Source organism: Crassostrea angulata, chromosome 2 (assembly GCF_025612915.1).
Source record: "Crassostrea angulata isolate pt1a10 chromosome 2, ASM2561291v2, whole genome shotgun sequence".
NCBI lineage: Eukaryota > Metazoa > Mollusca > Bivalvia > Ostreida > Ostreidae > Magallana > Magallana angulata.
The window spans coordinates 42,673,661-42,685,080 of NC_069112.1; the positions used below are offsets into that span (position 1 = coordinate 42,673,661).

At 33.7% G+C, this 11,420-nt stretch overlaps 1 protein-coding gene across 1 annotated transcript; it reads right to left on the reverse strand.

Annotated features, from left to right (window-relative positions):
- Positions 1-700: 700 nt before the first annotated feature.
- LOC128172382 (uncharacterized) lies at positions 701-10,268 on the reverse strand. The gene is made up of 8 exons (XM_052838176.1): positions 9,906-10,268; positions 9,345-9,397; positions 8,781-8,852; positions 8,143-8,244; positions 4,489-5,641; positions 4,075-4,352; positions 3,639-3,834; positions 701-3,450 (listed from the first exon to the last, which is right to left on the reverse strand). The coding sequence occupies exons 1-8, from the start codon at positions 9,955-9,957 to the stop codon at positions 2,399-2,401; spliced, it is 2,958 nt and encodes a 985-aa protein (XP_052694136.1). The 5' UTR covers positions 9,958-10,268; the 3' UTR covers positions 701-2,398.
- Between the last annotated feature and the right edge of the window lie 1,152 nt (positions 10,269-11,420).

An 11,420-nucleotide genomic window follows, 5' to 3' on the forward strand; every position in this document is an offset into this window, starting at 1 on the left:
TCAAACCTACCCCTGCCATACAGAATGCCATCAATCAGCGCTTGAATTCAAAGACAGTCAAATATCAGCTAAGAAGAGTAGAAGTGAAAACCTTTACCATTGCCACGGGGTCACAATCAAAAATCACCGATCTGTTTCAAGGACAAATGCCTAAACGTGTTCTCATAGGCTTTGTAGAAAATGCCGCTATCAACGAAGATGCTACTAAAAACCCTTTTGATTTTAAACATGAGAACATTAAGAAATTAGCAATAAGTATCAACGGAGAAACCATGACCACTCGCCCCTTTAAACCTGATTTTGCAAACGATGAGTACCTGAGATCTTACTTGATTCTGTATCAAGGGCTAGGAAAATTAGGAGGAGACTGGGCCCCTGACATTACCTTGGAAGAGTATAAAAACGGGTACACGCTCTGGTGTGTGGATTTCACGAAAGATCAAGAGGCGCAACTGGAGAAATTTCATCTCATTAAACGGGAAACTTGAGAATAGAAGTTCAATTTTCAACAACTTAGCTCACACTGTAAATTGTGTGGTCTATGCCGAATTCGACAATCTGCTAGAAATCAACAAACAGAGAGAAGTCAATATTGATTACTAAAAAAATGGATTCCCGTCAGTTACGAGATGTGTTATCACGAGATTTGGGAAGATCCTTTGTAGGAGTGTACCCCAGAGATTTACTACCGAATCAATTAAGTACAGCTATTTGTAAGAACCAGGCAGGGGGTGATTCATGACCAACTCAGATTTCTATGAAATTTTAATATGAAGTTTTATGGACCACCAGAACATCATTGGAGATGATGACTTTTTTGTTCAACCTTTGTTGCCATGGTAACGTGGCACCATGTAAATGTACCTGAACAGCAAACACCAAACACATACTATTTTGAATTAATCTCTTACTTTAGGCAATTAAAAAAAAAAAATTAAACAAAACTATACAAATTTTATTTTTGTTTCTGTAAATATGGCCCAATATATTCACTGTTAATCATAATAACAATATTATTCTACCTTTCAAACAAATGGTAAAAATAAGTTAAAAACATGTTGTTTTTTAAGAAATCGTCATTAAGGTTTTTCCTCAGAATCGAACATTTTCAAGGGCATAATACGTAAAAATGCCACATGTGCCAAAATTTTGAGCACAGAGGATAAAAAGTACACATCCCTTACAAAACACTTTTAAGATAAAATTCATGGGTTTTTAAATACATAATGTGTTACCATGGCGATGAAACTACATGAAAATTCAAATTTTACATATACACTACCTATTATCATATTTTGGAAAGATGTTGTGGAAAAATAACACTTGTCAAAGAAATCATAATACCTAAAATAGAAAGTACACACCTTGAACATTGAAAACTTTAGATAAAACCGATGGGTTTTTAAAAAGCATTTGGTAACCATGTCAATAAAATTTCCCAAAATATCGTTTTCATCAAAAAACCAAAAATTGTTACATTTTGTGGACATACTGCTAATAATAAATACAAGTTTAAAAAGAAATAAAGCATATAAGATAGAAAGTACACATCCTAAAAATGACAAAATACAGATAAAACTGGTGACTTATTAACTATCAAACTGTTACTATGGCAACGAAATATCCAAAAAATTGCCTTAAAAAATACAACTTAAATTTTTACATTTTGGGAGCATATTTCAGTTAGCCGCAAAAGTTTAAAAAATTTTGAGCATATACATGTAGCAAGGAAAATACATATCTTAAACTTGAATTAAAGCATTTGGAATCTTAGTATTACTCTTTTACCTTAGCAACAAAAAATATCATCACAATCTGTATTTGAGTAAAATAAAATTTTGTCAAATATTTAAAAGATCAAACTGAGATATTAAACGAAACATTCATTAATTTCAAATATACAGAATTGAGAATGCCAATGCTCAGAATTCAAAATTTAGATAAATTGTAAATTTCTGTTACCATGGCAGCATAATGACTACAGAAAGAGTTGAAGCAGAAATGACTTTTCACGTGTATATCTATATATAAATCAAAGTAAAGTCCTGTGCTAATATGTTTCAACAAGGAATATTTCAAAATCACAAAGAGTCTATTAGCTAGTAATTATGACTGTGAGCAAATTAAAGTTTAGCTTTTTTTCATTTTAATTCTTTAAAATTGATAAAAATTAATACAAAAAAATAACCCACATGTATATTTCCTTTCTTTTGAAATCTACTTTTTAGATATCTATGCATTATCACAACTGTTATTGCCATGACAACCACAGAAGCTGAAAGAGCCACATATCATTTATGATTCCATGCATGTTAGATGTACATACAGACATTATCTAAACAAACCAACAATCATTGAAAGACAGCACCAATATTTCTACATTTACAAGTTTAAACAATCATATTGGACTGTCAAGTTCTAAGGTCATGGCATCTCTAATGCTGTCTCTTTTTTCTTCCTCATATATTGACTGTAGTATTTCTCGCAGATGGTCATCTTCTTCTGGTTCATCCTTGATATCCCTGGCTTTTGCATTCAGAGAAAGTCTTGAAAAAAAGGAGTTAATCTGAGAAGGCTGCAGCCATTCATCGGGATCGAAAAACTTCTCTCCAGTGCTGTTTCGCAAAGATTTCATACGTTGAGATACTTCAACAGGAATTGCTTTCCTTCCTGATTCTTCGCCCTCTTGAAAAACTCTATGGAGAAAATCTTTCACTTTGGAAGAGAAGCGTGCAAATTTCCTTGTTTTTTTCAGTGCCCATCCTTGTTGAAGCTTCTCTACTGATGAATTCTTCACAAGGGTATGGTGATCTCTGCCTATTTGCACCAGCTGTTTAGAAATGAACAAATTGGAATTACACAACTCGGACCAATGATGTCGTAGAGCATCATAAGTTGATGTTTTCTCTTGAACATGTCTATCCAGAAGAATATGCTCTTGAAGTATTTGGTATGAGGAAAACTGCTGATTACAGCCTAATTCAGAACAGTGGAAAATACTGGTTGGTGTAACTGAACAGTTTTTTATGTGAGAGATCACACCATAGTTTTTTGATGGTTCTTCAAAGTCAGACAGTATGATGAGTCCTGTGTCAAGCTGCTCACTTTTCAAGACATCTTCTCTTTTTATCTTGATACCAATACCAATACTAAAACTGTGCCAGGCAATGATATCATCTCCTTCAAAGGCAAGATTATTAATGTTGGTGATTCCCTTGATGCAATGACTAGTCATTGTCTGGTTTTTCCTGTCAACTTCCACAACTGCACATTGACATCCTGCTACACCACTTCCATCCATTATTGCCTTCTTCATGTCAAATGGTGTTGTTACATTTTCTCCAGATGAAACAAACATCCTTAATTTGGATCGCATATGGGCAATTTTGGCATCGCAATAACTTTTTCCTGCCTGAGGTTCACTGAAGTCATAGCGTACAATGCTGATACCTGAAAAAAAAGTTATTAAAACCTTATAAACACTACTTTCATCATTTGCATAAATTCTGCCAAAAAAATCTATGATGCAATCATAAACCAATGTTTGTTTAAAATAAAACAACAAAAAATATCATGGTTTCCTTTTATACCCAAATATAACAATAAAGAAAAATCATTTCAGGCAATTGTAATCTCACCTGTTCTTTCACTAATTCCATGCATGCTCAGCCACAGGCACCCACAGTGATAGCAACCTGCATTGTCACTTCGTAAAAAAACTTCTTCAATTCCAGGCATTTGTACTCTTATACTCTTTAGGATGTGCTCGATGGCTGATGCAACAGCAAACCAATCTTGCCTCACTGCTCCAAAAATGTGATTGAATGTCTTGTGCTATAAATGCAAAGTTGGATTTATCATTTTCATACCTATACATGCATAATCAATATGCTTTATACTACTACAGATTGTTTTCTCTCTATCAAATTAAAAGACAATCTAATTCCATCTTATTCAAATGCGTCCAATTAGTCAATGTCTTATGTATATCATGTGTATATAGAGTTCTCAATCTTTATATCATTGATATATTAAAAATGTGTGACATTGTCTGAATAATATCTTGAAAGGTACCTTCAAAGATCCATCTTCTGCTCTAAATATAGCAACAGAAACATGCCAGCTCATGCCTTTTTGTCCAAAAAAATCTGACTGCTTTTCTCTATAAAGTGCAGGAAGGAACTTCATTGCCCAGTCCATAATAATCAGAAGTTGGTGTGGCTGCAGCTCTTCTAATGCTCTATATCTACCCTCTTCTTGGTTCTGAGTCCTTAGTATGTGGGCTTTCCAATCTGATATTTTCTCAAGAGCTTTCTCTGCTGTTAATGCTAACTCTTCTGCTACGTCAGATGCTGTGAACAAAAAATGGGAATGTTAAAATACATGTTAAATGAAGTGCTTTGTTGCGAATATAAAATAGCTAGGCTCTAATTCTAAAAAATTGTTAAAAAAAATTGAAATATTGCTCTGCAAAAAAAAATTACTTACTTCTGATATTTTGGATTTCATTAAACAAGGCACTGTTTATTTCATTGAGGATGTTGCATTTTCCACAAATTTCTTCATGGGAATGATCACATTCTTCCTGCAACAGCACATTGGTTGGGTGACTCAAAGCAAACTTCAAACAATGATCTTGGCATCCACTAGATAGTCCCACGCTAAATTTATATTCTGACTTGAGGTACATCTTTAGGGATTTTAAGGCAGTGGTGAGATTGGCAACTGTATTTGTTTCAGATCCTAATCCTTTTAATTGGTCACACATTTTTATTAGGTCATCTACAGCTGCAGCACCATCAGTGGCAATGTTGTCTAGACCTGTTAGGTTGGTTCTCTTACTTGCAGAGCATGTAGACAGAATTTTGTAGAGAGTAGAATCTGACAAAGGAACAAAACTGGTTTCAGAGCAGTATGACTTGTACATTTGTAGGAGAGAGGAGTGGCATGTTGTTCTCACTACTTGGGGTATGGTGACAGTCTGTCCATTGTTACAATGCAAATCTTTTGTTCCATATGAACAAATTTGATGAAATTTTGGATCCAAGAAAAAAGATAAAGCATGCTCCAGCTTTTCTTTGTTCATGCGATGCCGGTATCCTGGTTCCATAGGTCCTGGTAAAGAACCTGCTCCATGAGATGCAGCATGTGCTCGACTTTGATCAATTTCCCACTTTGTAAGTCCTGGAATGAGTTTCTGAAGTTTCGATTTACTATGTGCATTCGGCAAGGACAGCAGGGACAGAAGTTGACGTTTGAGAGCATTGTTTTCAGCTTCACAATAGAGTTGAAGAATTGTATCAGTGATTTTAAGTTCTGTTTTATCACTTTGCTCTGTATCCTCATGACAGTTGTCTTCATAAAGTAACTGGAACATATCACTGGATTGTCCTGGAGCCAAATGATTGAGAACTGTATGCACTACCTCCTTAGCCTTCCTTTTTAAATATCTTCTAGTGCTAGACTGGACCTCCCTCAATGGAGTTTTCAGCTGAAACTTTATAGGGCTTACTTGGCCACCACTTAGAGACATCAAGGTGTTGTTCAGATTTTCTATTCCATCTGTGAGGTGTATTTGTCCTTCTAAGGAAGTGCTCCAGCTAGATTCTTGTGACAAAGTATATGTTGTCGATTCATCTGTCTGTGAAAAAAAATTGAAATGATTAGTAAAAACAATTTTCCATCAAGTGAATTTTAAGATTTTGAGGGAGGTTGGGGTTTAGAAGCTGTACAACTAAATACAAGTGAAAAGCTGTCAATGTGACAGCAAACCAGGTTTTCTTTTATGTGAACTGTATCCATAATCCAAGTCAACCCGTATCCAGTGAAATGGAGTACCCTATATGCAATATTTTGCCAAAAAATGACTAAGTTCAAAAGCTGGTATGTTTTTCATAAATTATCGGAAATCAAAATCCTAGCAATATGCACACCTCTAATATATGTTCAATTGATCTGCAAAAGAACAATTACCTATCTTGAGAACTGTAGGAGGAGTTATCTGTACAATGAGGGTACCCTATATGCAATATTTTGCCCAAAAATGACTAAGTTCAAAAGCTGGTATTTTTTTTCATAAATTATTGGAAATCAAAATCCTAGCAATATGCACACCTCTGATATATGTACAATTGATCTGCAAAAGAACAACTTCCTATCTTGAAAACTGTAGGAGGAGTTATCCGTACAATGAGGTATCCTTTTGGCAGCCGCCCGCCCGCCATTTTTCACCATTTTAATAACCAGATTTTTCCGTTGGAAAACCCGGTTAAAAAAATAAATATGCAAGGGATGTTTGAAAATTATTGAAACATTATGCTAAGGTTTCATTCCCACTCACTACTACATTATTTTTAACAAAATTTACAGTCATATCATATACTAGTATTGAGCATTGCAGTTCTCGAAAAGATGATCAGACTTAAACAACTGTTTATTTATGGATTATGTGAGGCCCAAGAATTGTTCAGGAGCCAGAGTCAAAACAATTTTAAAACATAGGTAATCACAGACTACAAAGCTCACCGAGACGATGTATCACCATTATGAGACCACCTTTATCATATTATATGAAAATCATGATTTTGACAAATTTTAATCTACACTATCTGAACTGACTAAAGTAAGAGCTTTTCTAGAAAAATTGTGTTAAAATAAAAGATGATTTTTAAAGATTTTTCTCTATATATTCTTAAGTAAAAATTTGACATCCCCCCCTATTGTGGCCCCACCCTACCCACAGGGATTACGATTTGAACCAACTTGAATCTACCCTATCTGAGGATGTTTTCAAACGATTAATAGCTTTTCTGGCTGATCAGTTTCTGAGAAGAAGAATTTTCCTTCTACATTCCTATGTAAAAATTCAACATCCCCATTGTGGCCCCACCCTACCCCCGGAAATCATGATTTGAACAAATTTGAATCTAAACTACCTGAGGATGCTTCCACACAAGTTTCACCTTTTTGGCCAAATGGTTTTTGAGAAGATTTTTAAAAAATACCAACAAATTTTCACTGATTTTTAATTATCTCCCCTTGAATGAAGTGGCCCTCCATTTTAACAAATTTTAATAGTGGTTCTGGTGAAGAAGTCAAAAATGTAAAAAGTTAACGTACATACAAACAGACAGATGGACGCTGGACTAAAAGTGATCATAAAAGCTAGCTAAAAAGTGGCCACGCTAACATACCCCACTCTCCCACATTAATTGACATTTATTGTACACAAAATGAATGTCTGGTAAGTGGTAATGTATAAATACTGCACATAATTCAATTTCATAAAGAAGCATGAGTTCCGAAATATCATCACATCACATGCACATCTTTAACAACAAAATTCTATATGCAAGTTGTTGTTGCGAGAGGTGTATTTAAGCCATATGAAAAAAATAAAGCTTCTATAATTATGATGATTGTGTGATTTAGCATAAATTGATATAGTTTATTTGCTTGACAAGTCTAGTGAGTATTAACACCATTTCAACTCACTGGATAAATCATATTAAAAAATCACAAAATTTACAAATCCTCTTTATATATATATATACATATATATATGTCCAGTCTTCAATTTTTACAGGACAGTATCTAAGACAACTTTACATATGAAACACCACTAGATATCATTGAGATGCCCTGTTTTTACAAAAGCGTTACAGGGGATTCTGCTTTGACCTTAACCTCTACTAAATTTGGGTCAAGATCATTGCACATCCCTTAATTAAACAAGTACTCTATGGGCAATGAATAAACTTGATTCATGCTCACCTCACAGCCGAAACCTACTGGCAGTCTTCTGGTCTAGTCTGAGATTCATTGGGTCAGAGAGAGAGAGAGAGAGAGAGAGAGAGAGAGAGAGAGAGAGAAAAGTCAAGACAAGGATTTTGACAAATAAAGGTCTGCTAGTCCCTTAAGGTTGATATAAAAACTTGATTCAAGGTCACTACACAAGTCAACCTTTACCAGAAGGCACTTTGTCTGTGAAGTATTTGCCAGATTGGGCCAAGGGGAGAGAAAATATGCCCCAGATAAGTGATACCAGAAAGACAGATGGATGGACGGACAGACAGACTGATCCCTATTGGGTGCCGGCTAGGAGGATACAATTTTTAAGGAATCAAGTATCAAAGCAAATACCTGTGACAAAGTCTCTGAATGGCACTGTTCAGCGGAATTCTCTGTCTCTGTATGGCACTGTTCAGCATAATTCTCTGTCCTTGTTTGGAGGTTCCTGGACTGCTGAAAATGTATATATGTTTATAAGTAAAAGATCAAACTCATACAGGTTTTATTTTAAAATGCAATTTTTTTAAAACTGTTTGGTCCAATTCTTTGCTCATTACAGTATTTCTGTAAATAATTTTTCATCCCAATCAATTCTCCAAAAATTTATAATATTTTTTCAAATTACCCAAGCAATATTCATCTCTTTTCAAAGAGATAAATTCAGAAATATTCAAATTTAAAAAAAAAAGAAGGTTTATAACAGGTTAAAGAAGAAACATATGTACAATGTGCATGTGACATGGAAATGTATAAACAAAACAAAATCATTTGAAAACAATATCATTTGACTTTGTCCAAATTTGAGAGTTGATCGATTTACTGTACTTTTATGCATCATTAAAACAAACTTTAGAAAGTTTCTGACAAGTTGTACACACAACTATCTTCAGGATTTTATTACAATTAGCCTCATATTTTATAAGCACATGAAATTAGTGCATAAAATAAAACTGTTTGAAGACTAGTGAGAGACAAATTGATAACATTACCTGTAATGTTGCTTCAGGGGTGTCATCCGAGGTATTTTTGCAAATTTGAGCAGAAGATGCATCTTTACAGCACTGAAATTATGTCATATATTAAAATTTAGCTTGACAAAATAGTTTGATACTCCAAAATAATCACTAAAACGAGACACAAATGCATTTGAACTCTAACTTGGCCATGCAGCGATATAAATTCTTTATTTTATAAATGCCGATCCCGATTGTTTTTAGTTTAATTTGTGTATGACGTGCGATTCCGATAAAGTCAATATCATAATCATATTGATTATAGACATGATCAAACAGATAAATACATTGCCTTTATTCTAAGCAAATTTAAATACATTTTGTTAAAAATGCAGCCAAATTATTTTTAGAGTTTTATATACTAGGTATTTTGTACTTTAAAATAGCATACAGAAATAAGTTTTTTATGTGTGTGTGTGTGTGTGTGTGCTCATCTATTCCCATAATTAATCATGTATATCATACACGTATAAGTTATTTAATAGCATTCAATTTATTGTTTTATTTGTTTTAAAATAAAACATAAAAATTATTTCTTACCTCGCACCATTTCATTTCCTGGGTTACATTTTTTCTACATCTACTGCACAAGCCTAAAAATGTATTTTAAATTATGCATAAAAGGCATAGAAGCTAAAATATGTTCCTTTATTGTGAGTTAATTTAATAGAATTTTTTAAAAGGCATTCAATAAAGATACAAGAGTGATATCTCAGAGACATAAATAACGTAATAAATGTTATTTATGTCTCTGGATATATTAATTGTGGCATTTCGCACATAATTATAGGTGCTCCCTATTTAAATCAATATAACATTTTTTTTTATCTCCATATAACCTACTACATGTATAAAATGTTATAGAATAAAAATTTTATACATTGATTAAGATGGGTTTTAGTGCCTATTGTCAGAGACATAAATAACAGAGATTGTTATTTATGTTGATCCCTGCCTAGTGCCTATGTTAATTCTGAAATCTATCCTGTTCTCAATATTATATAAATTGATATGTGTCTGCATTTTTAACATGTATGCAAAATCTATTCATTGACATGATATATGCAACTTCCACTACACAAATACAATACATATATATACCTGAGCCAATAGGGACAATATATCCATATACTGTATGAAGGTGCCGAGACATAGACAAAGTAATGCTCCTCCCAACCTCTGCCTTTGCCGTTGTACTGTGACTCGGGTGTGAGCAGGATGACTTCTTCTTCCATCGTATCCCAAGGGAGTATCGATGAAATGGACAGATGGTATAGTCCCCAAATAGCGAAAAAACACCAGCACGGTAACATATCAAATGTCCCTCAGAAGCTATATCTCCTATGTTACATGATTTGAGGTGGTTTTTAATGTTTCTCCTACAGTTTTTCACGTACACTAAACTGTTTTCATTTGGGAAATAAGGTGATGTGGTACACTTGCTTTTACCAGGTAAAAATGAAGAAAAACTGCATACAAGACTACTTTCCATGGATTCTTATATTCCCTAATATGAAATATATTAACTACATTGTTCAATATATTACTTAATTTCAAATAAAACTACATTTTCTTTCCTGCATAATCCTCACCTTCCATGACCTTCTACACACGGAAGAGCATCACTGTACCCTTTTCAACTCCAACACTGAAGAGCGACAAAGGGAGATAACTAGATTTTGATGAAATTGCATAATTTCTAATCGTAATATTTATTCATAGTTTGAATAACCCATGGAATTTTCAGTTGATATAAATTCTGCATAATCAATTAAACACAGTTTTGTTTTCCATATACCTGGAAAATGTAGGATTTTTAGAAACAAACCTTAAATGTGTAACCACTATACAATAGAGACTGTAGACTGAATCAGCAACTATGGTGTTTGTTGAGTTCATTTTTTTTAAAACCAGTGCACAGAATCAAATTTTATTTAAGAAAAAATATTCATATAGGTGTTTTTTAATGTGTTTGTACCAATTTTTACAAACAAATTAACTATCATGAATCAGTCATCTATGTTTCTGCCTGGTTCTTACAAATAGCTGTACTTAAGACCTTATGAAAAAGCCATTGTAGTCTATACAGATTATCACGATCAACCAGGGACGCATTGGGTGTGCTTATATTGGAACGGAGCTCATGTGAAATATTTCGATTCTTACGGATTACCTCCCCTGCACAAAGAAACAGTTCATCTCTACACACTCTAGACATTTGACTTACAATTACAATTGTTATCAGGATTATTGTGTGTATATTTTACACCAACGCCATCGAGGACAGACGAGATCCCAATTTCCATTCCCAAGGACGTCAAGGTTATCCCCGCTTCAACGAGATCATTATGTAGCTGAATGGTTGGAGAGACTTATCGCAAACCTAAAAGAAATCAAGGACAAACTTGCAAATGATTCTGGCAAAATATGTATTAATTGTTGTTATTGTTGCTGTTGTTCATTCTACATTAAAAGTGTTTAAAAAAAATCTGTCTTGTTTATTTTGTTTTAAAAAGGATATTTTGAGAGTTCTTTAATGCTTAATACTATTCTAAAATGCACGTGCTTTAATTCTATTTTCCAGAACCTCAGTCAATTGCTAGAATGTTCTTTTCT

Coding starts and splice junctions, on each gene's coding strand:
- LOC128172382 (XM_052838176.1), bottom strand. CDS start 9,957: ATGTCTCGGCACCTTCATACAGTATATGGATATATTGTCCCTATTGGC. Junction 5,642..8,142: donor ATTCAGAGACTTTGTCACAG/GTATTTGCTTTG, acceptor TTTTTTTCACAG/ACAGATGAATCGACAACATA. Junction 4,353..4,488: donor TGAAATCCAAAATATCAGAA/GTAAGTAATTTT, acceptor TTTTGTTCACAG/CATCTGACGTAGCAGAAGAG.